The sequence below is a fragment of the Asterias rubens genome, chromosome 19 (assembly GCF_902459465.1).
Source record: "Asterias rubens chromosome 19, eAstRub1.3, whole genome shotgun sequence".
NCBI classification, from domain to species: Eukaryota; Metazoa; Echinodermata; class Asteroidea; order Forcipulatida; family Asteriidae; genus Asterias; species Asterias rubens.
The window spans coordinates 476,486-504,121 of NC_047080.1; the positions used below are offsets into that span (position 1 = coordinate 476,486).

General features: G+C 37.2%; 1 protein-coding gene across 2 annotated transcripts in view; it reads right to left on the bottom strand.

Annotated features, from left to right (window-relative positions):
• Positions 1 to 27,636, bottom strand: part of LOC117303193 (neural proliferation differentiation and control protein 1-like) — a 69,572-nt gene that overhangs the window by 39,913 nt on the left and 2,023 nt on the right. Inside the window, exons 2-3 of one of the 2 annotated variants that reach the window (XM_033787326.1) lie at positions 24,982 to 25,128; positions 61 to 147 (exon numbers count right to left, since the gene is read on the bottom strand). In XM_033787326.1, the coding sequence (XP_033643217.1) occupies positions 61 to 147; positions 24,982 to 25,128 (234 nt within the window). Of the gene's footprint in view, positions 1 to 60; positions 148 to 16,843; positions 17,206 to 24,981; positions 25,129 to 27,636 lie in introns of those variants that run through there. The other variant, XM_033787327.1, reaches the window with a different exon arrangement.

Here is a 27,636-nt window from a genome sequence, read left to right on the forward strand (position 1 = left end):
TCCCCTTCTCTACAGAGCCCTCAAGAGGTATCACACGGCAGTTGTCATGGCAACACTTACCTCCATTTGACCGTCTTGTCTGCTCCACTCGTTTGACAATCAGATCTATTTCTGGAAACTCTTCCCTTTCATTGGATCGTTTACTTCCTGAAAACGTCAACAACAAAAGAACAATCAAATTGCAATAAAAAAATGAGGGGGGTAAACAAATGGCTGAGGAGTGACAACAATTATTCATAATATACGAATATGTAATGAGTCAAATGTCATGGATGCTATATGAACAAGCCCTATTTTACAGAGCTTTTTCACATTCTCCTGAAGACGATCAGAGCAAAATGATTGAAACGTCAAGTTGTCAACAACCGGTTCTATTCAGAACAAACACTACACAAAAGAGATTTACACATGGTGCTACCGTAAACCTCACCTCATTATACTCCCACCATGCAAAGTTTCAACTAGGCCTAACTACCTAATCACAGAGTAGCAAAAGAACATTTATGTAGCTCATTCAGCACAAAACCATTATGCTATCCAGAATAAGGACAAGATACCAGACAAAATATAGTCTTATATACTGACTGGTTTCCTATTTTTTTTTTTCCCGCTAAAGCAGAATACCAAAATCGTTTTTAAAACATGTACCAGCCCTGCACTACTAGCCATTCAGCCAAGCATTTCACTCAATGCAGATGAATTCACCAATTGCGCCCATCAGAACAAGCTGGCGTAAAAACGTCAACAATTCACGGAAAAACATTGGTCGCACTGTGACCCCAAACATGAATTAGTAAATAGGCTTTCCAGGTACTCCGCTTCCATCTAATCATGTCCATATTGATGTTCTTGTAATCCATGAAGAAGGTTACCAGTTCCCTTGCTGAGGCAATGAGTACATAATTGCCCTCCCCCCTCGGTGCTTATGACGGAATAAATTGCTCCAAACAAGCTCTCCTCGGTTCCTCTCTCCGTAAACTAATTCTGGAGCAATCGATTCACCTCATGACCCTCGCTGTAATGACAGAAAATTGGTTTGGGGACGCGTTTAAAAAAAATGGGTTTTCCAAGACGACTTGACATTTGAGATTTCATCTGAGTGTTGATCCTCATTGGATAGCGCTCATTTCGTCTTCATTTTTGTTATTCTGGTGCCGAGATTGGAATACCAAGGTTTTCCACTGGGCTAATTGGCATTTATTGGGAGCTTCTCTAATGTTTAAACAGTTTTGTTTTCGGAAGAGGTTCCTTGAGGGAATCCAAAGAACAGATGGGCAGAACAAGAGTGTACACTGGACCGTGGGCCAAAGCCAGTGATTTTAAAGGGCTTTGACACCATTTGTGATCAAGTTTCTTGCAATGACATGAATCCCATGCCCACTCACTGTGAAAAAAGATGTATGTATTATAATTTGCCTGTAGAAGTTTCAGCTCCATTGTTGTCAAGTCTTTGAGGAAAAATAAAATTCAGGAGAGTCGTGTAAATACAGTGTACATGTACAGTGTATGTAAAATAATGTCTGTCTCCTGTGTCGAAAATCATTTGTGTGACATTGTTTTACTCGTTTAACTAAAACTACCTCATCAGCAAGTCAAATTTTACGGATAGCTTACTACCATCATTTTCATTTATATTGTACATGTACGTCATACAAAAAGTACTCAAACCCTTTAAGACAAGATTCAGGAATCCAACACGAGAATGTACCCTTTACAAGGAGAATATCGCAGACGCCTCTTGAGATGATTGGCTGTCAAGCAGGACCATTAGGCAGCTGCTCTAATGGAATGCACTGTTCATTTTGGTTTCTTAAAATATTTTATTCCATTTTCTTACATATGTACATGAACCTAAAAAGAGAATTGCATTAGACTAACCCTCCTACTGCCTGACAAACTAATATCAACCACTTGAGTTGAATGACAGATAAGCTATACACTTAGTACATTCCCGAGTTCTATGAAAAAAATCCACAGGCAAATCACTCAGATTGGAACCTACAACCTTTGCGTTGCTAGAGCAGATGTCTTACCACTAGGTGACAAATTTAAAAAGCTTTTCATGGTTACCGTGGTTACAATGTCAAGCCTGATTCTTCGATCAAACCCAAAGTATTCTTTCCTCCGTACACAAGTAAATAATACATAAAGCACCTCAATAATAAATTGTAACTTTTACTTTTGGATAGAAACAATGACCACAGCTCATTTCCATAAGAGCTGCTTAAATAGCAAAAATATACAGGATACCAGTCTCAGATGGTACATGTTACATGGCCTTTTGGCTGGTAACCATATTCTACATGTACATGTTTAGCATAATTTAGTTTTGCTCAGCTCAATGAAACTGGGCCTAAAGCCATGGAGGCAATTGCTTCTGTTTCCCTCCTATCAGGCCTGCAATAAACTTTGCTTCAATCACTTCCAAATAAAACTTAACTTCTCGCCTCGCATAAACAAGTGCGTAATTACATCTTAATTTTCAACAGCCTTCCCTCCAATTTCTGTTTGTTTGATTATTCCTTGGTAATGAGTTCTAGTGTTGATTGCCTTGACACTCACTAGATCAACGCATTTGTTCTCCTTGGTTCAGGGGGGAGGGAGAGCAGAGACTGCTTCAAATAACCACCTGAGCCTTATCAGCGACTGACGTCACCTCCTTTCCTGTTGGTAGCCTGTGGGTCTACATTACAATGGCAGTCAACACTCTGTCATACATGTCACCTCTTGATGGGCCGTGGTGTCATTAATGACACACTGACAAGTTGCTGTCTCATTAGAACACCTAGCTACTTCATAACAGTCCTTTAGTGTTGGTTTGTTTTGAGTTGATCAGTAAAATCGATCATTCCCATCAGCTAGTTTTTGATAAGCACAATGGTCACTTTATCAAATTCGATGATCAAATTGGACTGAAAATCACAAATAAAGTGGTTTTAATTGGTAAGGGATTTAGTGCATTGGTATTCGTAAATAGTTCTTGAATTTGAATAGGTAACTGGGTTCAAATGCTATTACTGTCTCTACTTTGACAGTATTTCAAAGACAGATAAATATTTCTGGCTGATCAGTAGTGGTATGAAATAGTGGTTACAATGATTGCAACTTTGGATTGAGACTACACATGTAATCAAATTTGTTATTGATAATGGATATTATCCGTAATGAGAAACTGAGAACACCTGCCGAGTGTGCATTTTTCATATAGGTGACACTTGATTGAATGCATAGATCCCCGAAGAGACTGCTATAAAAACAACTGTGTGTTTACATCCATTCTATCCTGGGCTGCTTATGGTTTCAGACTTTCACAAAATCAATGCTCAATCACATTTATTTGGCAGCCAAAAAAATGATATCACCACAGAATGCTGGGGACACAGTTTATTTCTAAGGGGGAAAAAAGGAAAAAAAAAGTTAATGCCAAATCTTGACACCCTTCTTCATAAAGACAGGGAAAAAAGAGAGAAAAAAAAAAAGTCCAATCCTACCCACAGAAAAACTACTGTTAAATAACCCTTTGAATGGTAACATAAGTCTGGTGTTGACAACAGTTTCAGAATCCTAAACTAAACCCAGAAAATCTCCACAGACCTTTAGAGAGATTAGCATCAAACTGAAGTGACTCTTCTTTATGCCAGGAATCTAAAAGTAGACTGCCGACGCCTACACCCTTTACAATCAATCACGCCACAAATGAATTTGAATCAACCACTATCAACTATTTATGATGAGAGACAACATTAAGAGTGAAAGTCAAAAATGAAAATGTGGCTCGAATAGTTAATTGAATTGAGAATCAAGCGTTGCTAAGTGAAAAGGTCCTCAAGATGCAATATCAGAAGCTGCTGTTGCTCTTACTACATCAGTTTCTATTGCCAGTAATTTGTTAAAGTAAAAATGTAGTAGGTGCGTAAATGACAGTCATTTGGTTTTTGCATACTAAATAGCCTTTGTCTGCCATGTTATGTTCCAACCGAATGAACCATGAATGAATGAACCTTTGACAAAACAAAACATACTGAATTAATTGTGCTTCTTTGATGTAATTGACTCATTTATCAAACAGCTTGGCATGTGTCCTGAATACTTGAACATCGGAAGAGTAGATATTGTTTGCATTAGCGGCTACAGCTACGGTTCTGGCTACTGCTGTGAGTGTTGCTATGGGTACCCTAATGCTTGCTTATTACTCGAATCGCACATTTAGAGCCCCAAGAACATCCATTACAATCATTAAAAATTCAGTCGGTGAAGAAGGCCTGCAATTTACAACTCCCAAGATAGTTCCGGTCACTTTATATTCCTCTCAACATCGGGAAAAACTTCCCGCGGGTCAAAATCAGAGTAGAACCATCCATGCCGTGAGAGGAACATGTTCATCTCCCCCCTGGGTGAATTAGCGGAGTAAAGTAGCCTTACTATCTTGTTGCCGTAGTGACCTACATCATTGCCTTGCCACGCTGAAGAAGCCGAGATCTCAATGACCCCCCCCCTCTCTCACCTTGCACCCATTGCTGTTTTCAGAGATCTAACCATGAGCCAATGATCAATGCTATTTTGTTGGCAATACACATCTGCACTCTTCAGTGTAAATAATTGTCTACGGGGTTGGTGAGTATCAACCGACTCCTGTGGCCCGTAGTTACACTTTATTTCACAATCATGTGTTTGTTGTCAATATACTTCATTTGCGAAGGTTCTTCCAGACGTACTTTTAGCGCTAAAAAGAACATCTCTCATTAAAGCAGGGGCCTAAGGTAAAATCGATAGAGTGCTCATGAAAGTGGAGAAGAAAATCAAATAAGTCTCTAACCTGACATTTTAATGGTGTAAAACGTCATTTTATTTGATACTCTTTCAGAGCAACAATATGAACCTGTTGGACACAAGACTCTGACTCTGAAAAATACAAAATCCTCAAGTATTCAAAAAGGGTTACCAGGGCAATGTAAACTACCAGTTGGTTCAGGACCATAGCACAAACATGCATGCCTGACACTTCACAGAGGCAATGAAGGTGACTGCATCCATGCCCCCTAATCATTGCCTTAGTGCCATTGAAATGCTCCAGTAGTAATGTACACTTTCTTCATAGGGTGCCCTATACCAAAGAAAATGCCTTGGTGCCCTTGCTCTTTCACAAAACGAAACATACAGGCCTGAAAATGACATCACACGGTCTTTCCATTTAAGGTAATTTTCATCCAATATAACAATCTAGAAAGCTCACTGCCATTAATAAAATGTCATTATTCCTACACACTGCTCACTGTGATGGCCAATACCCATGGCTAGCGTGAGCAGCTTACATCTTACGGGCTCTCGACTGCATAAATCTCATTCAAATTAAATTAGTCAGACAATTCAAGGGAAAAAAGGGAGAAAACAACTACAAAAACTACAGACTGCATTGTATTCCATTGAAATGAGATTGGATTTTTGAACGGGACAGTGGTTGGGCTCAAGACTTTGAAATACGGAAATTGTAATACAATTTATATCAAATTGAATTAATGACGAAAGTCTATTTTAAGCTAACTTTCGCTCAAATGCAAAATGTATTGCCGTGTATCTGTTTGTTAATGAACCACTCTACAAAGTCATTACAAAAAATTGATGCGTAAATAAAAATAAATAAAAAATTAATTTCAATCTTTCAATCTTACAATCACTGTTTATAAAGTTCTTATCAGACACAATACTCCAGAGACTTGTTTATTTCTAAAAATGAAGTCTTAAATGTCACAGGAAATAGCATACATGTACAGGGATCTCACAAACCAGTGTTGCTTATTTCAGTTACCGCAATCAAAATAAACCTGATATAACGATAGTCTAGGAAATAGCATTCTGGGATCCCTCAACATAATTGAAACAGGCTCGTTGTTATGGTGGTCTAAGTCTAGATAATGGAATCCAAGGATCCCACAAAACTGTTGTAAAATGAATCCTTCAAAATGCTACCATTGATCTCTGCAATTTTAGTATTTGAACAGGTACATGAACAAGAGTAGGACGGGGAATTTTAAAGGTTTTGTTTGTCTTGTTCCCCTTTTTTGAGGAGACCGCAGAACTCCTAGTTCTGAATTCTTGACCAGAATATTCTTTTCAAGACCAGAATCAAGAATCAAAATATGATTTTTAAAAATCTTATCCACACAGTTTTAAAAGTAAGATAAACTGTTTTAATTTGAAGTGCTGAGATAAGATTTAAATCGTATTTGTCTTATGAGTAAATATGCTTGGATACTCAACAGAATTAAAAGATGTTTATCAGAGTTAAAGTCAACATTTGAATAACATTTTGTCATTACACAGTGAGGTATTATTATTCAAATAACAAACACAAGACCACTAGAGTTGTCCGTAGAGTTGTCTGTTTACTGGCCTGATACTAAAATCACTAGCCTCTGGAAGCTGTCAAATTAAATGTCCAGTTAAAGATTCAAGCCATGTACATTATGTGGTATTGAAGACCAGCATATATGGGAATTAATAAAAAATATACGTTGATAAAATGCAAAGTCATTACAATAAGGTCTTGTGAAATCTCTGTTTGAGAAAACCGAAACCATTAATTTTTCAGTGAGATTTTTTTTATATAGAATTCAGTAAAAGAAGATTGACGTACTTAAAGTCCAAGATCAAAATAGATAATTCAACACTTGACAGGAATTACGTGGATCACGAAAGACTGGTTAATGAAATCCATATTTGCGTTTGCGGCCTCGAGTGAGAACATCCGAAACCTGAAACGGGGTTCAAAGAAATGGCGCAGAGTCGTTTGAAAGACGCAGCACCGGTTGGTGTAGCTTAGGATCTAATTCAGTTCGGCTGTGAAATCATGAATGGGTTCTTATAAAGTGAGGTGATGATGACGACATCTGGAGAACAAATGCGAGTAAAAAGCGCAAGAGGATGTGAGGGGAAAGTCATTGATAATGCCGGACAATCATCTGTGATGATCACAATACTTGTCTATTGAATAATTGTGGGTCCTGTTTCCTTTTAAGTTCCCTTTTTACAGTTTTTCACATGTTTGTTAAAGTGTGACGTACGAATGCAATGGAGAAGTTTCATCCAGCAATTCGCGCAACAATTTATTTGTGTACACTGAATGCTAACATTGAACAAATTTACACCATCAAAGCTTGGTTTAACTGAATTGATTTGAATGTGAGAGAAAAAAACAAGGAAGAATAAAATAATAAGAAAAAAATAAATCCAGTCTATATAAATGTCTCAGTAGAACGATAATATGGGCTGAAATATGTTTATGTGTACAGTATACTGTACATGAACAAACTCTGGAACTCGTTACTATAAAATATCCGCGCTACTGAACCTCTGGACATTTTCAAAAGCGTACCCAAAACAAAATTTGGTCATCTGTGCTTAAGACTGACCCTATTAATGTGCTCTTAATTACATCCCAAGTGTCCTTTGAAATTCTAAGTTTCATGAAATGCCTTTCTTTCTCTTTTTTTTCCAGCGCCTCGGAATAATATGTTCGGCCATAGATTGATGGCGCTTTACAAATTTTTGTATTATTATTATTATTATTATTATTATTATTATTATTATTATTATTATTATTATTATTATTATTATTATTATTATTATTATTATTATTATTATTTTTATTATTAAGCTATGGGGGTGGACTGGCATCAGTGCGGGGGATTTATCTTGATGACGTTGCTAAGACAAAAACAAGCTTCTCCATGACAACGCCAAACAATAGGGAGGAAAACCCTCAACGCGTTGCCATGGTGATGCTGACTAAATACTCGTTGGGACTGAGGGAGGAATCCTAATTGAAAAAGCGAATACTTGTTTTTGATTCTGTGTGGTCCATCTAGACCTACTGTACATAAATTGACTTCTTGTTTGGTCGTACAGCGTTACAAAACCAATTGAACAAAAACTGTACAGAACAAATCTTTAAAGATTACGCTGAAGATTATTTAAAGATTGGCCGTCATACTTTGGTATTGACGCAAAAGTCAATTTTGATATGTTTCTATTGATAATATTGCCGGTAAACCAGCATTATGTTGACAAAAACAAAACAAAGACCCTACATACCTATTTTATAAAGTTTCATGTCCCCTGCTCTCTGAAAACAAATTCTTTTAAGGATTTTTTTCTTCCAACAAATTTTGACAGATGATGATAATGTTTCAAAACAAAACATACAAAAATATTTGCATATGCCTAGGAAAAATCACAAAATACAAAAAAGCAAATGGTTTGTACACAGCTGTGGATCCCAACACTAATTTATTTTTTACTTTCCATTAAGTACCCCTTAGCATAAGCAGACAAAAAGGTTAAATGAACTTTATCAAATCTATAACAGAAATATCTAATTAAAATTTTAATTATAATTTATGAGTCAAATCAGCCAATTGTCTGATCAGCATATGTAATTAATATAGACATTTTCCTTCACTGAAGAGCAAATAAATCATTATTTTAACTTCCATGTATTTTTAATGCTGTATTTAAAATGAGACCACCCTTGTGGTTTATATTAAAATGAGACCAGCATGAACATGTACAAAATCCCTGTCAAAACTTCAATTTATTTTTGATGCTGTATTTAAAATGAGAGCAGTATGAAGCTGAAAGCAGTATGAACTACAATTTTGTATTTAAAAAAAATGTGACAGCTGATTTTAAAGACACTGTCACAGATTGGTGTGTAACATGTTTTGTTTTGTTTTAGAAACAAGTGGATAAGAAAGGGTGTACTCTTCAAGAAACAACAATAAAGATCTACTGTCCCTTTAAAGCGAACTGTTTCTCCATAATTGTCTCAGTTCAATATATCATCAAATGTCAAAGACTCATGACATTTCAAAAGGCCATTGAGAGATAGAAGAAACAATAATAATGGGCTTGGAAATAATTGTCTTCCTTTAAGGCCACCCCCCCCCCCCCCACCCTCTCCAAAACAACGAGGTTGCTTTGTTTAATAATGAGTTTTACATATGGGGCTGATTATGGGGGGGTTAAAGCAGTGATTCGTTTGTCTGTCGCGCTGTGCGGCATCTACCAACCTGAGACTCAAAATTCATGCTGCCAGGCAAAGGAGTTAATGGGGTAATGACGTGGGTTCACACTTGACTACTGACAAGAAACAAGATGGAGATGTTCCGTTTCTTTGACTCTCTTGCATCGTTTGGTTGACGGCTTGTAATTAGGATTGTTTGATGTTGGGCTGTTAAGGGGTCGTGTCATATTTCAACGAAATCCTTAACATTTGTTTTTTACTGATTAAACTAACTTACGAGGTTGATAGAGCCTTCAGGGTTATAATGGCACAGCAGGAATAAATTTGATGACACTGTTTATTTACAAGTTTATTTATTGCACATCTGAAAGAACAGTTTTAGAAAAATTATAATGGAGTGGTAACTGATGTTTATTTTCAAATTTGTTTGCAGATCTGAAAGAAGTTTTGGAATGATTTTAAAGCAGTGGCAACTGATGATGTTTATTTGCAAGTTAATTTGAACATCTGAATTTGGCAAGAAGAAAAAAAAGCGTTTTAGAAATATTACAGAGTGATAACTGACAAAGTGCATTTCATGAATGCTCTTGTGTTCATTGAATGGTTGTGCGCAGCATTGTAAGTTGTGTCATTGTTTTTTTATTTTTTTAGTGTCAATTACTAAATATTTATCCATCCATTTTTTGCACTATGGACGCTGTATGAAATAAATAAATAAAATTAAATTAAAATAAATTATATCATAACCACTCAATTTATGCAAATATAATTCTGAAAATCCATCAGCAAAATTCTTTGACAGCGAAATTCCTTTAATCTCTTGAGAGAGAAAAAAAGACGGAAGAGAAAGCCTCACTGAAACTCCCTGGTCAGATATAAGTCCAATATATAAAGAGAATGGCATGAAAGAAGACACTGCATTACGTGCTGAATCGTCCATATGGTGAGACTGAGAGAAGCCTCATCTTGCATGACGCAGCACACTCATAAACACACACACAGATATGATGCACAGCTATTTGTCATGCACAGGGAGGTTTTTTGACGCAATTGTGCACAGCAACATACGTCAGGAATATCATTTGCGGACACGGTTTTATATCTTATGTATTACGATTCGTTCCACTTGTTTCTGAGGACAGAAAAGATATTATATCAAATTGAACTTAAGCTCAGATAACACAACTTACAATATAACTTTACCCTTGAAATGCTTCAGTAGAAATTTACAATTTCCTCATCGGGTGCCCTTTACCAAGGAGAAAATGCCTCAGTGCCCTAGCCCTTTCAAAAACAAAGCATACAAGCATGAGTATTTCAAACTTATTTATTTATTTACTTTATAACAAATCTAATTTCACTGTTATAGACTTGCCAATAACAGGATGAATAGGGAATGAGAAGAAATGCTCATTTTAAGATGTGGGAGGAAAGGGCTTTATAAGAAACGACCTGAGGTCATTCAACAGCCAATTATTATTATTATTTCTTTTCACATTTTTGTCAAAACTTGATTCTCAAATTCCCATTTTACAGAAAGGACAAATATGTAGTTGTAGATCCCAATAAGCAAGTTTATGTCATCAATGCATTTTCTTTTCAAAAGCAAAACATTCACAAATGTTCTTTTTTAGATTATTGATCTTATAATTTACATTTCAATGACAATTCTTTTTTTTTAGATTTTAAGAAAAAAAATACGGTGGTCGTTTCCGAATGAATCACAAGGATGATTGGTTATGCCCCATACAAGCTCCGTCGGTAGTCACCGATTACAGCCTCTACTCTGTTAACGTCGATCGCACTCGGCGACGAGAACTGATCAAGACAATCTGATCTACCAAAGACGATATGGGTTGAGGGACGCCAAGATCTACATGCCGATTATTCAATTTCAATGACTCATGTTGCTCGATTTGAGATGAGTAAAGAATGTGGTGTCAATCAAAAGTAATTAAGGAGGAAATTGACACATTAGGAGGTTTATCCAATTTGTCATGAATGCTTTAAATCAAACATTCCTGCCAGTAAATTTAACTCTGCCATTTCTAAAAAATACAACCCGTTTTGTAAACATCTTTAAATTAGTAGTGAGTTAAAACATACTGATTTCTCGTTCTCATAATGTATGAGCCATAATTTTCCATGAATTTTTTTTGTAATTTGTCAGTAAAAAAAAAAAAAAGCAGCTAAGCGCTACGAAACTATGCTTACCGGAATATGGTTGGCAGCTAAAATACCATCACATGTACAATTATTGTGACTGCTATCCAGCTCATTCCTGTTAAGCAGAAACTGTTTCAGCAATATTTTCTGCTTAAGCATGTTTATGAAAATGGGCCAAGTGCTCTGACTCTGAATAACCACTACGTGAAGAGTGCTTTTCATACCTTAGCATAAGGGGTAAACAAAAAACAATAAATTTGCTTACATTATGCAAGACTACTTATTTTGACAACTTTAAAATGCTTGGTGAGTCCTTTAACTATTTATGTGGCACTTTCAAAGATTTACATGTCAAATTAATTTTTAATTTGAAAACAAGAAATTACCTTTTCTTTCCACAACTGCTTAATAATGTGAAAAGAGCAGTTGGTGCAAACAAGTTTGTTGTTGGGTTGGGTGTGGGGGGGGGAGTATTAATGATGATTAAAGTTCCATTTATATCCAGATAGATTCTGATAACATTGTGGACTGATTGTAGATACGTCAATGGTAAGGATTAAAATGTATTGTCCTTGCAGGATTTCGCAATTAAAATTACTCAGTAAAAACAAAATTAAGGTTAGATGAGCCTTTTTTAAATCATGTACCGTGTCACTCAACCTTGGATGACAGTTCTTTTCTTCTTTTCTTCTTTCTTTTACAACAAAATATTGATGATCGTAGTTTGTGTGAAACTAGGGATTGAACACTGAATCACAGGCCTGAGACAGTGGTGTTAGCTTTTGGCTGGTAAACTCATGACCAGAAAAGTGTGTTTTTCTGTTACACTTCACGGTGGAACAGCTTCAATAAAAACAACTTAAGTTTGGTTTTACCCACTGATGTTTGTAAAGTTGTTTACTCATCTATAAAATTAAGCTCCAATGTTGACTAAAATAATCTTCAATTATCTTCAGTATTTACAACACATGATTGTGTAATACTTGCATTTCTTAAACAAATGAGATAGGCCTACAATTTCTCACCAGTTTTTGATAAAATAAAAACAGTTCACATCAGTGAAGATACTTTTTGCTCATTTCGATTCTAGTCTTTGCAAAATAAAATGGTACAGAAACAAACAAAATGGAGTTCGCGAGTTCGCGAATGGAGTCTTGTGAATTCCTAATGACTATTAGAGAAATGACACTATTTAGAAGTGTTATTAGGTCTAGCATTCAATCAAGTTTTATACATACCTGTAATATCCACATTGCATAAAAACTATTGTTGTTTTTCTTTTCACAACCACATTCCATAAGGACCAGCAACAAAACTTTCTTTAAAATGCTATTTTTTTCAGCGAGTTTGGTTTAAAACATTTCCACTGGAGTGATTTACTAAGCGACTCTCTCAATCTAAACAAAATCCAACACCATAATGGCAACTCAAAGCCTAAACTGTTGGATTCTTATGGCAGTATGCCTGATCCCAGAGTAAAGCATGATCAGTTTACTATAAAAAAATTTTTTTTTAAATGCAGTCCTAGGTCCGACAGAATCAAACAAAACATGTACATCAGGAATTTGGTTGGCCGGCTGGGAAAGACTGAACATGTTTTTGTGAACACTGAATGCTATTATTGAGTAGCAAATGCAGTCCTGACGCTTCACTTTGTTTAAAGGGCACCTAAATGTAGGTGTATTCTCCTTAGTAAGGGCATCTCTACGAGGACATTTTGAATTACTCGGACTGTTTCAAGGGGCACCAGGGCGATGACCAGGGGGCAAAACCACTTTTCAATAATTACATTTACTGATTGCTAATGTAAACCATACACATTGTACATTTTGTAAATAATAAAGATGTACTGGTATACGTACATTACATCCTCAATGGCTGAAACATTTTATGGACCCAAGATAACTACGTTGTTCGGATACTGTCTGATATGATAGGTACCAGCGTAAGTTATAGACGTATTAACACAACAAAAAGAGCTAGAGAAAGGTAAGGGTCAATTCTAAAATATGCTGGTCGTTCTCTTCCTACATACAGTGAACATGGTGAAGTTTGTTTCAGTACTTGAGGCAATAATGGCTGTAAAATTATTATCACTATGTTTTTTGCCGGTTTACTTGAAAGGTAAAGGAATTTTCACTAGGCGAAATTGGATAAATCTGATAAATTAATGTTAGAAATATGGACAGCACTAGGAGGGAAGGAGTTTTTTGTTTGAAAGGCCTACATAGTGGAATCCTATCTAAATCCATTTGGTTACAAGCATTAGCAATGAATGCGCAGGATGTCAGCTGTTATACATCAACATTTATTTTTGTTTTCTTGCTGGGCTACTAAATGTTTTTGTTTTTTAAATAACATTTGATTTTTCACCAGATGAAAAACAGCTTTTTCACCAGATGAAAAACAGCCTCCGTGAACAAGGTTTTTAGTCAGGGTTTGTTTAAAGAGTGTGTGAATTGCTGCAGATAAATTTAAAACTGTGCCTCTTAATTTTCCACTTACAATGACAGATAAAACAGGGTCTCCAAATATAAAACTTGGTGTCCAACAGACACACCTCTGGCGAACACTAAGTCTGGGAATACGCTTGTCCAATGTCATCCAAATATAGAAGGCTTTGGTGGTCACAGCAGCAGTAAGGCATAACTAATGAGGTTGACAATTTCGATAAGCTCATTTTTTTTTAAAGGACAGGAAACAAATTTGTTTACATACTGTAGATGGACATGCATGAGTTAATTTTGAGGTAAATACATTTTTGCGCGCTTTTGTTGCAGTCTGACGAGAGTTGACTTGATGATATTCTGTTGCCTCTGAAAAGAATCTTTTCGCAATACTGACATAAATTATAACAGCTAACTTTTCTAATTTGAATTTGATTTTATATTTGCTTTGTTGAATTCAAACACAATGAGAGTTTTCTCAGCTCATTTTTTCTTAAAGGAGAGCAAAATTTCTCAAAAAGTTGAACATACTCGATTTCATTTTGAAGTAATTGTTTTATTTTCTAGTCAATTCTGTCACAAATTCTTGTTTACAAGACATACTGTACATGAACATTATACATTATAACATAAACTTTAACAAATTGCTTTTCCATTTGGATTGTTTTTCTATACATAATAGAGCATATTTGCTTTTTCAAATCCAAATACCATTATAGTGTTTACCTCAATTTACCGGGGGAAAGGGTTTGTTTACAAGAGTGAAAACGCATGACTTAATTTGAAAGTCTACTTGTTTCTTTTTAAGTCAACTCTGCCGTGAATATTGGTGCACGAAAATCTACCCAACAAACAACTTTTTCATTTCTAGTTGAATTCTAAATTGACGATGTTTTGTAAAACTCCAAAAGAGGTTTTTATCTGATCTGGTTGAAAGGATAGATTAAATTTTGGTTTAGAAAATTGGAAAGCTGCATGATGACTTGGTGCTTGTCTACTCTGCAATGAATTTTTCATAAGACGTATCATGCCTGACTGACTGACTATTGAAATAAATAGTTGACCTTTTCATTTTCATTTGATTCTATAAAATTTGCTTTTACCAAATTCAATACATGTATCCAGGCTTCAACATCACCATGGGGTATCCCACAGCAATTGCTGTAGTGCCTTATGCTTTTACTGTGGCTCCCTTTGAAAAGTTCAAAATTTACAAAATTCCTCCTACACTGTATAAGAGCCACCTACATGTCCGGTACCAGAGGCAAGTTGAAGGAGCCACCTACATGTCCGGTACCAGAGGCAAGTTGAAGGAGCCACCTACATGTCCGGTACCAGAGGCAAGTTGAAGGAGCCACCTACATGTCCGGTACCAGAGGCAAGTTGAAGGAGCCACCTACATGTCCGGTACCAGAGGCAAGTTGAAGGAGCCACCTACATGTCCGGTACCAGAGGCAAGTTGAAGGAGCCACCTACATGTCCGGTACCAGAGGCAAGTTGAAGGAGCCACCTACATGTCCGGTACCAGAGGCAAGTTGAAGGAGCCACCTACATGTCCGGTACCAGAGGCAAGTTGAAGGAGCCACCTACATGTCCGGTACCAGAGGCAAGTTGAAGGAGCCACCTACATGTCCGGTACCAGAGGCAAGTTGAAGGAGCCACCTACAAGTCCGGTACCAGAGGCAAGTTGAAGGAGCCACCTACATGTCCGGTACCAGAGGCAAGTTGAAGGAGCCACCTACATGTCTGGTACCAGAGGCAAGTTGAAGGAGCCACCTACATGTCCGGTACCAGAGGCAAGTTGAAGGAGCCACCTACATGTCCGGTACCAGAGGCAAGTTGAAGGAGCCACCTACATGTCCGGTACCAGAGGCAAGTTGAAGGAGCCACCTACATGTCCGGTACCAGAGGCAAGTTGAAGGAGCCACCTACATGTCCGGTACCAGAGGCAAGTTGAAGGAGCCACCTACATGTCCGGTACCAGAGGCAAGTTGAAGGGCCCATTAAAGAGTGTCAGGGCCGTGTACATGTACTGAGACCATTATAATTTTCAGCTCAAATGAGTTTAATTTTTATTATCACAGACCTGGAGTTTCATCTTTGAGAGGGCGAGGTCATTTTCATTTTGCAAAGGGCACTTCCATTGGAAAACCTTACAGGATGTATAGTCTTATGGAAACTTTTGAAGGGGCATAACAGTCACGACCAGGGTAATGAAGGCTGCGCCCCTGAGTAATTCCCAGGACTGTTGTCAGTTATCAAAGACGCAATTTCCCATTAAAATATTCAAATATTCATCCAGGGTTGAATATTATAAAAATGATAATGTTGAATTTAATAAAAGTGATAGTGGAATATAATGCAAATGATAATGTAAGATAATAAAATAAAAACAGATGTAGGGAACAATACCATCCGGCGATTTTGCCATAGCGCAGCATTTAGACTGAATGTTTTGTGTACACTCCAGAATGCTGAATAAACAATAAGTTATGGGTTTTTTTATAGTTGGAATTGACCGTGTTGAATAAACAAAAATGTTGATGTTTTTTAGTGAGAGCTGTCAAAGTTTTTGCCGTGTTTTGCTAAGCTATACAAGAGAAACCGTTCATTGGATAGTCAGCTTCTTCAATTTCTTAATTTCTAAATTTTGTTTGTGTAATTATAATTTGTATTTTTTCTTCACTGAAAATAGAAAAACAAGAATTAAACTTCATCAGATTTTCCTGATTGGCTTATGTAACCATGAAGGGTTGAAACAGAGCACAATCAAGACTGTGTCTGTCAGACCAAAAACTCAATTAAATTAAATTGATTATAAGTGGTAAGCAAAAAAATATTTTAAAGTCTTTACAGATTATGTTCAATAATTTAACTAACATTAATGTTATCACTGCGCATAATCACCCTTAATGTATTAGTATGAGCTACACAAACTGTTCAAACAAAAGGAGTTTGTGTGTGTGTGTGTTTGTGATTGTATGCAGATAAGTAAATTTATTTGCTGTTTTACAGTGCTAACAAAATTGTTACATGAAAAACTGATGAGAAAATATAATTAACTGTTGCAAACTGCTTACCAACCAAAAGGACTATAGTAAATAATGAATGCACACAGTATCAGTATGCTAAGAATATCTTTTATTAATGCTACATGTATAGTGTATAATTTTCTACAAACTGAGACTTTTGAATTTGAATAAGATACCTTGTAGGTCTCCTGAGCGATCCACTTCCTGACCCCACGTGGATGAACCTCTTAGGGGTTGACAGGACAAGCAATGAAGGAACAACAGCAACGATACAAGCGAGCCATGCGGCCACAACGCCATCTCAACAGACACCAAACCACACAACGGCAAAAACCTTAAATGATATCCTGCATGTATCGATCCAAACAGAACTCCAATGGAGATTATAAAAAAATCCAAGATGAAGGGTAAAAGAAGGGGGGTTTAACGCCGAAGATGAGCGGCCACTACTCGCGTGCCAACTCGCTGAATCGGTCTAGAGATATCAACTACTCAGGGATTTTATGATGGGCAAATATTACTATTGTGTGTAGTGAGGCCTATCTAGTCATTGTATGTGGAATGACGTAGATGTATGCGGATCTCTCAGGCTCATTACCGGAGTGCATTAACAGATGCTGGTTCACTCACGGGATGCTCCATTATGAGATGAGGGGAAGACAAGGACATAGGGGAGGGGGTTGAATAATTAGATGATGTGAATTGTTTGTTGTGGCTCTGGTGGTAATTTGATGGGACAAAAATGCTGGTTGTATTAACGATCATGTTCCGGACAGAGATGTATATAAAACCAGGGTTAGAATATGATCGAAACACACAAGGACGGACCAGCTGTTTCTCAATGCTACAATGCGTTTAACATCCATGGATAATTATAATATTAACAATTTATTTATTAGATATCGACCACATTAGTGGGGGGAACATAGCTGGAACATCCCAAACTGAAAGGGGCCCTCTGACATTCAATTCTATTTTTAAAATGATGGCAAATTTCTTTAAAACTGAAGTCCGACCATGAGATAGGATAATTCTCTGACTGACTCAGGAATTATTCCTGACTATGGATTGGTAATATTAATCTCAATGACATGTACAGTGCAGAATGTGTACAATGTATGAATAAGAAAATTTTTAAAAGACAGACACAAATGTTTGATTGATCAAATTCTGACTGGTTACTCTAGTTATTAACCAATAAATGGGCGCAAATAAACAGTGTCAACTATAGGTTTATTGGCTTTGGCTTTATTTTCAACGATATTTTTAAGCATGAAAAATAGATGATGCATAAAAACTATCACGACTAAAGACAACTGGCAAGACTGTTAATTATAAAGACATGTTTATATGAACACAAACATTGTTCTAGATTGATAATACTTTAATGATATTTACATTTGACGATGGAGATTGATTTTCTTTACTGAGATTTAAGACATTTTAAACAATAGTGTTTAAAAATCCTTTGCTAAGCAAAAGAAAACAAACACCAAGACGCCTCTAGCTACCTGGCAATCTCCATGGTCTAGTTGGTAAGACACTACTCTAGAATTACAAAGGTCATGGGTTCGAATCCCACCTGAGTTATATGCCTGAGATATTTGTTCACAGGACTCGGGAAAGTACTGAGTAAACAGTGCTCACACACATCGGTGTATCCGAGTATAAACCCAAAATAATATTCTTTATCCTTGATGCAACACCAAGATGACTACACCATGGTTGTGGGTAATTCATGATTACAGTACTCTAATCATTAATGACATCTGTCAGGTACTTCCATTACACATGAATCATCATTTTCAATTCTATCAACAAAAAATTCACATTGCCCTATAATTAATCATTCATGTGACGCCCAACCAAATTGTACCATGTCTCTCCATCCCTAAACCCCTGTCCAATCCCCAGCCCGCCAGAGCTGTTGCTGTCCGCTAATATCCATCGATCTCCACCTCATGGCAGTGGCGACCGTTAAACCCCGATTATTGATCACCAATAATCCCTTTCTGGAATTACCAATAGACAATGAGTTACCTCGGAGATCTGTATTGATCATCCGTATTGATCGGACTATAAAATATATGTGTTTACCATTCAATGTGGAATGTCCCTCATTTGCATAATACTTGCTCCGGGCTATAGAGGGCGGTTGTACTTCCTTTGTGTTGCATGCAGAGAGACTTAAATTATTTATTTACATAAAACTGTTTAAATAGTACGGAACTGTCTTGGCAATGTGTTTTTATGTAATCCAGCCGAGTAATGGTATGTGTACAGTAGACCAAATCAAATATGCAAATAGCAACAGTCCATCTTAAAATATTCAACATTTCTTTACCTTTTTTTGCTGTCAGTTGTCAATCATCCCATCTTAATCTTTGATTTTCCATTGATTCCATTGTGCATGGAGATACATGTAGGTTTTTAACTATACACAGGACAGTTTTATTTCTTATTTTTTCTGTAAATGGTTATATTAAAGGATTTGTGTTATACATATACATCAGGTACCTCTTTGGCTAATGCAATTGTACCAACTTATTTGAGGGACGGAAGCTAGAGTCCTTCAAAACTTGAGGATCACTGACAAGAGGGGAAGGGGTATAGGCTTGCATCCACACAGGTAAAAAAAAAAACACTTTCCTTAATCAAAGGGCACCTCCATTAGTAAGAACCGAGCGGATACATTTCTAGGTCAGATATCTTCAGTCTCTAAAGGGCAAGGCTTTTTTTATGCTCATTAAGGGACCTCAAGGCCACCAAGGGGCACGGAGGCAACTGCCTTTGGTGCTTCAATTGTTCATCAATTATAAAACCAGGGCAATAAAGATAAAACCAGGGCAACAAAGCCAAGACTAGAGCAACAAAGCCAAAACCTACATTGTAGGCAACAAAGCCAAGACCAAGGCAACAAAGATAAAACCAGGGCAATAAAGCCAAGACCGAGGACACAGGAGCCTAAATTCCAGGATAAATTGAAAGTGACATATACTGAGAACATGGAATACATTATGAGACGTCCTTGCAGATTTTCTCTCAGGTGAACCAAGACGGTCTCAGAATCTTCATTGTTGTCTCACACAAAAAGTCTCTATCTAATTAGACTAGAGTGTTTGTGCTTCAACATAACTCGCACAATTCCCCGCCGCAAAAGGGAGGAAAGGGGAGAGAAAAAATCCCTCTCTTGTGTATCAACAAAAAGTGATCTCATTTACGACAGTAACAGCGTGTCCTCTGGCACCACGAACATAAACCGTGTTTGTGATTAACCAGCGAGCGAGAACAGAGACACACATGATATAAGGACAACATTAAATTGATACCGTTTTTAATCCCCAGGGGTAAATTACACATGATGCAATTCAGGATTCCTGAACATCCGCTTTACGGACAAATGTCTAAAAGGAGTTGGGAAGATGGGGTGCTGAGAGCCTGCTGTTACCATTGTTTACAATCGTATCAATAATGTAATTAAGATTATGAAGAATGATTGTAAAATATTAACCAAGGGTAACAGGGCTCGAAATTAACACTTGATACAGGACTGAGGCCAGTGATTTTTTGCATCGATTCCAGTAAACTCAACTGGACAATCCTGTTGGTGTGGTGTTTTTAAATCGCTAGTAACTTTTACTTTAAAAGCAGTTTGCACTAGTGCAACTATCACCAAGCAATTTGTATTTCATTTAACTTGTTGTTATTTAAAAAATAACTTTGGTTGATTTTTTTTTATTTTTTCAGATTTTAATTTCAAATTTTCTTTGTCATTGAAAAATTTGGTTGCCTGTTTTTTTTTAATAAATCTTAAAATTTGTATTGTTTACCTTTTATTGCAATTTTTTTGAATTCAGCATAACGAAATTGCTTACATGACAATTTTGCAAATTAAACTGTTCTATACAATTTTTCAAAAAATCTTTATACAAATATACAGTACACCCACCTTTTAATGGCATAAAATTGTCAAGGCTCAGAAAGTCCTGTATGATTTTAAAACAAAATTAAGTAGATTTTAAATCGAGTAAAAAGTCTACATTAGTAGTCACATCATCTAAGCACTAAAAAGAGACTGTTTTGTAATTAGCTTCAGGGGCAAGTGCGGAGTATATTAACGGATGAGAGGGTGACATTTCTGGACAGCCAGTGGCCAGAACGGTGAAAGGTCAGAAAATGTCAAGCCCATTGAAGCACAAAAACAAATTATTGAGAACAATGTCGTTCATAATGACAGCAAGATTGACCTATCTGCTAAATCTAGCACGTTCTGCAGCCAGCATGTGTCTGTCGAGGACTTTTTCTTCCAAGACTTTAATTGTACATGGATCATTCACGTTTTTGGGGTTGATATTTTATCCTTGTCAAGACTTTTAAAGTTCATATTGGAAAGGTCATGCCTATGTTCAATATATTTTTGTGGATTTATTAACTCTCAGGAATGATAAGAAAATGACTGACTGGAGGCGGGATCAATAAAATGCCATACTTTAGTAGATCTAATCAAGCTGTGCATAAAACTATGTTTTTCCCAAATAATTTTTTAAAGATGGGTAGTCCAAAAGAACATGGGTAGTCCAAAAGAAAACCCCACACCATGTGAACAGCATACAAACACTTCAAAGATCCATGTTATTTATAAAATCTTGGTGACTATCCAAAATAATACTTCTCCCTTCAAGATGAAATTCCATCTCGAGGCAACAACCAAGAGGCTTATGTACACGTACTGCCCATATGGACGACCCCTAAATAGTCTATTACATAGACAGAGCTTTATTGATTTCAGATACTGCATATATTCAGAACTCAGGAATAAGGAAAGAGTGGGACCTTGGCTAAATAATTCCTGTCTCACAGAGTCTTTGCAGAAGGTGGCTAGGAACATTAAGGTGCATCTTATTACCTTCTGAAGAAAGACGAGGGTTGGAATGAAGGAGGAAGGCAACAATAGCAAAGTCTGGTACCCATTTTCTTCATCAAGGCCAGCATGAATTGCACTCTGTGCCTTAAATTGATGAAAACTGTGTTATGTAATCTGTGTGGAAAATCAAAGGCTGATGCTTTCAGAGAAATCCTAGATTGCTAAAGGTTAAGACATTCCAGAAGAAAATCATTTCATTTTGAAAATGTGTGATGCTGCATTAAAAATAAGGATCCCTTTTCAGCATTTAGTTGAATGCAGGCAGGGTGCTTTGTTCTTGAAAGGGAAAGGGCTCAAACCAAAGCGCTTTGGTTAAGAGCACCTCTATGGGAAATATTCTGAATTTCAATTATTGACCATGAATATTCATGAATGAAATATGAATGGACAGATGAGAACAAACTGAGGAACAAAAGAAACCAGACTCTTCAAACAATAGGACAGGATGCAATATTTCATAACTTGTGTTTTGATCATGGCAAGTATTGTTCAAAGACCTTGGCCCAGTTTCATACAGCTGTTAACATGGTCAAGCAGAGAGCAGTGAGCCTATTTTTCATCAATTGTTTTAATATGCTACTTGAGCGGAATGTTTATAACGGAAATGCTATTTTAACTTGTTTATAATGCGTTTCTTTACTATTTAGGCCTACACGTACATGTAAATGTAATTTTCATTTGTGTACACTTCTGAATTTTTCGTAATTATCAAGGAAATAATCAGGGCCCTTCTGCCATTGACGGCGTGCGTAAAAATGACAATGCTTTGACGTCATGTCTTGGAGTTCACTTTGTTAAATACATTACACAAACTGTTGATCACTTGTATCTACTGTATCCAGCGTTTGGCAGCAATGTCTTTATAAGCAGAGATACTGACCAATGGCTAAAGGAATTCTTGCTAAAGAGAAGACCAAACGATGAAGTGGGTTGTTTATCAGTCAGTCCATCTCGGTCACTATCTCCAACAATCCCCCGGGGGCAAAAACAAGATGGCTTTCGTAATACGCTTGAAGGCTTAGCCTCGTGAATAAAATATGTTTGCCACATATTAATGACCAGCAAAGGATGACTAAGCATACATTGGGCTACATTTACTAAACATAAACAATGCCACAAATCTAAGTGCAGTGTAAACAAATCAGAGTTGGTTTTAATAACTGGTTTTAATTATCAACTGCTTTAAAGCTCAAAGTAAAAGTTTGAATTTAGAAATATTCAAACATTGCACAATGCGGCACAAGTTCAAGTAAAGTCATTTTGTATATATGTTACAAGTGTCCCGCACATTAAACCCAGTACATGTTGAAGTATGGACACAAACTGTACTGTTAAGTGTGCAGGCCTATGGTGCGTATCGGTAAAATATTTCAGAGGGTAATCAAATTTCCTCATATCATTTACAAGAGGCCATGAAAGATATCTACTTATAATTGGTTTTCCTTTGCTCTAAATATTTAATCTGTCATGCCTGCAGAAATTCCAGGACTTCATTATTTCTCAAATTTCCACCTCTGAAAGACAACTTCCGACAATAAGTTTTGGGCTCATATTATCTGGGTAAATCTTGTTCATCTGGAAACTAAAGATGCTGGTCGCAACCTTGCAAACTAACATAAATGTGTTTCCCTAACGTGGAGTCGTCCCAACTCTGCACCCTGTCATAAACAGCTCCGAGGCATGATGGTATCCTGGTTACCATGGTGATGAGAGTTACTGACAGCATCTCCCCTTTTACCTTTCCAGGTGTCGTATTGGCGATCTGTCTGTCAAACTCACACGCAAACCAAACATCTTATTAAATTTCTTTCCCACAAACCTCCCCCACTCCCCCAATTTCATTTCATCTATTTATTTTTTCAATTGATCGGCATGGCAGCACCTTCCATCAAATTACATAAAGGAATGAACTGTTCGCTTTTTTGTTGTTGGTGATTTTTCTAATTTTTTCTATTGTTGTGAGTTTATTGATACAAACCATCAACAACGTCATAACCGCATACGTACTGCTCGTACAGTGTATATGTAACGGCCTGCATACGTACATGTATTTCATTTTATCGTTTGAAATAGGCAGTGTTGGCATGGTGCAAAACATGTAGGCTACATCGTAAATCGCTTTTTGCCTTTTCACAAATCATTTTAGACTGGTAGCCAGGCTAGTGACCAAACTCACCAAGTTGGGAACAAACACAGAAACCAACCAGACTTCAATTACATACACAACAAATCATTGACAGGCAGCAATTTAGCTTTTTCTCGCTCAACTATGGAATGTTTGTGATCGTTACGAAGGCATGATTGGGTTTTGACCATGAAGAGCTTCTAAAGTATGTAGTTTCTAATCAAGGAACTGTCAGATGAAGGGGGGGGGGGGTGAGATATGAAAACTAAACCCAACTGCCTTCATCAAAAATATTTGATACACAGACATTCTGTGAAGTTATTACCTGTAAATCAATCATTACGACCTAGAGCTACAGAGTCGATCTATTTGAAAGTTTAATCCAAATCAGCATCATACGTGCTTTGAGTACACTATGTACAATGTAGAATCAAACCTGGCTTCAAACAACCACAAGAGGGCCTCCTTTAAACAGTTTCATGTACAAACCTCTGATCTGAACAGCTGTTGTAAATTGTTCAGTACAGGTCACAGACATTGTACTATCATACTTGGTTTTAATCCAGGTTTTATATTAACTCATACGTAGATCCTTGTCATTTGATTGGTGGAACATGTGTCACATGACGTCTTTTGCCGCGTACAATGTACAATATATAATATTTACTGCACATTGTTGGACGGTCAACAATGTATGAAAATGAATATAGGATTTTCTTTGCTTAATTGCCGGTGTTGTTCCCAAAACATATCAGTTCCACTTGTTCGTCCAAACAAGGCAAGGTTAAATTGAGTGACATGTTTTTGTGTCTTCCTTTCGCTTATTTTTAAAGTGAAATCAGGCTTTTCATTTTATTCAGATTTTCTATGTAAAAAATAAATGGTTGCAACAATTCACTCACATGCAGCCATGGCAGCTATTGTAATTCATTTAGCAAAGGGCAATTCCATTGGAAAATCTTTAAGTCTATGAAAAACATCTGAATGGCACCAAGATCAAGACCAGGGCAACAGAGCCGAGGGCAACAGAGCCGAGGGCAACAGAGCCGATGGCCTCACTGGCTTTAGTGTAATTCCAGGCCTGCAAAAGATTACTGCACTTGGGCCTACACGTACTTGTACGTGTACGGTTTAGTGGATCTTTGGAGCTGTGATGTCATCCATGTACTGTACTTCTCTGGCCTGGTCAATAAACCTACAACAGGTGACATCGAAGATCTGCAATTAGCATCATTCACAGAAGACAATCATGAATGTATCCTTACCTTGTCCATTATACTTGCAGATGCCATTGTGCTCAATGTATGGATGTATACATGGTCCACACCCCCTTGATGCTTTGCTGCATTCAGATCTCCTTTGATTTGTACAGGTTTGAATGGAGGGACAGATAGTTCCTGCAGCTGCTTCACCTGCAGGTGCCAAACAATAAATGTGAAAAGATTTAGAAAACATTTCAAATGCGAACGGCTACTTCGCTTTACCATCATGATGAAGGATAGTATTATGTCCTAAGCAACTGCAATGCATCACAATTAACAATTAGTAGCTGCAGCTGTATTCACTACTTTGGATACAGCTTACGCTGACAGGTTTTAGCCAGGATTTGGTCAAACTAAAGGGGTAAAAATTTGCTTGAAATTTAAAAACCGACGTCCAAGTGGTTCACTTACATGTGATGTAATAGACAGATCAAACAGAGTGCCAAAATTTAAAACAGGGTGTCTAAAAAGACACCCAGAAACCCTTCCAGCAATCAGGGAGATGTTATACAACAAGTTTCTATATACTCAGCACCTTGAGTACCTTGTTTGGTAGATATGTGCGCTATATAAGACTTTGTTTATTATTATAATACGTACGACAACAATACATACGACAACCAGGGAAATATTTAGAACATTCAGCATGTGAATTAGGGAAAGTTTCTACTTAAGCAGGGTCTGGATTTATCCAAATTTAGTTTATTTTCAGGGCACTTCTTGCAGAATCAGGACCAGTTGGCAGCAATTGATTAATTAATCTAATCAAAAAGCCCTCCATTACCAGCTATCAGTTATCAGAGGCTATCATACTAAAACATATTGATGTCAAGAGCTTACAGGATTGTCCCAATATGCCATAATAGTTCCATTCATACCATAAAAAGAACAGGCATGGCAGAGGCTTGGTATTGAGGCTTGGCATTTGTGTTGTATCCACTATCACCCAACTCTATTGACAGAATCAACAATGATATTTTGGGGTAGGGCCCTGTTTCCACAGTGCAAGAAGAATGTAGTGTCTGATCTGTACTCTGCTAGGCAGACAAATACGGTATAATGTACAAATACGGTACAAACAAATATGGTACAATGTACTGTGTTATTAACACTGTCAGCCAAGTAAATGTTCCTCGACCTTGAAGAGGGCTGCGTTCATTTATTGGGATGGGGAGAAAGGTACCCCCGTGAAGGAGTTTGTATCAACGTTCAGTAGGGTAATGCATCATAGATTCAAAGAGTTCTAGACTTGGGAGGTGAAAATAATGCAACAGGTCAATTTAAATTAAGTGTACAAACAAGCTTAAAACGGATTGCATACTGATTTTTTTCAACAAGGTTCACATTTTAGGCTTTAATTGAGCTTCCATTCTGAACATACTTTCTGGCAAGTGAACTTTAAATCACTGCACTTTGCAAGCCTGAGTAAACTTGAAAGGGCGCTTGCTTTGTGAACCAGAAACACCAGTAACTGCCAGTGCTTAAACTTCTACCTGCCTATTCTTCCATGACAAGTGTTCAAGGTTCTTTTACATGCACCACCAGTCCTAGTAGAAGGAACCTACAGCGTACTATTTGTCCCATCCAAAGGACAATACGGTTTCTTGTTCAAGGACAATTAGGTGAACAGGGCTGCCATAACGTCCGTCGATATATCGAAAATACTCAAAAACTCGATATTTTTTTGACATCGAAATCGCCGATGTCACTTTTATAATCATATCGTAATATCGGATTTTCGATATATATCGAAAAATTTCGATGTTTTGAAAATTTCGATGTTCCTAAATGATATCGAAAATACCAAAAGAGTGTCCGATTATTTAAAAGAAATCTGTGTTTGAGTATTAGAAAAGCCGTCGTCGTTATGTAGTTTCATCATTTTGAGTTGCCCTATTAAATAAAATACGTTTTACAAGCAAGTATGTCTGCATGTTCTTTGTGTTTTCGCCATCAGCCGCCGGCCCGCCGCAGAAGTTCACGACCCCGCGGCGAGCGCACGGTAAAACCTCAAAAGAAACAGCCGCTGCTGCCCTAGCCTATCGGCTGTTTAAACGGATGCAACTTCCCATCGTGCATGTGATCAAAATCAATGCGTCTTCATCACAGCATTATTGACTTTGCAAAAATACCCCGCAAAAACTTCCCCGAATCAACAAGACAAAACAAAACAAGGAAGAAAACAATCTTACAATAATCTTTCTATCAATCCAAGGTATCGTAATGGCGTCATTTTGGTCAAATAAAGCCTACACGTTGTGTTGTTTTCGGTAAACAAGCTAACATTTCCGAGGAACTATATGCTTCGCAGACCACGCTGTCGGCGGCTATTGCGTGCGTACCAGCGAAGACTATGCTGTTGTACGGTTTAAGCGTGCACACCAGCGTGTATGGTTATTGCAATTCGGGGGGAAAACCCGTTTGCCCAAGCATGCGCAGACACATGCAGTCTTTGGTCAAGGCGGTACCGCGTGATGCACTGCGTTATTTCGACAATAGAGGGCGTTCTAGCATTCAATGTTTCTTGCCTTGGTTATAGAATGCAAAGTAAAAAGACTACGAGCCTTTATTGGAGACTATGTGACTGCATGCTGCGTGCGTTGTATATTGTGATCGCTGAGTGGTAGGTCTGTGTTTTGCGGGACTTTCTAGTGATTT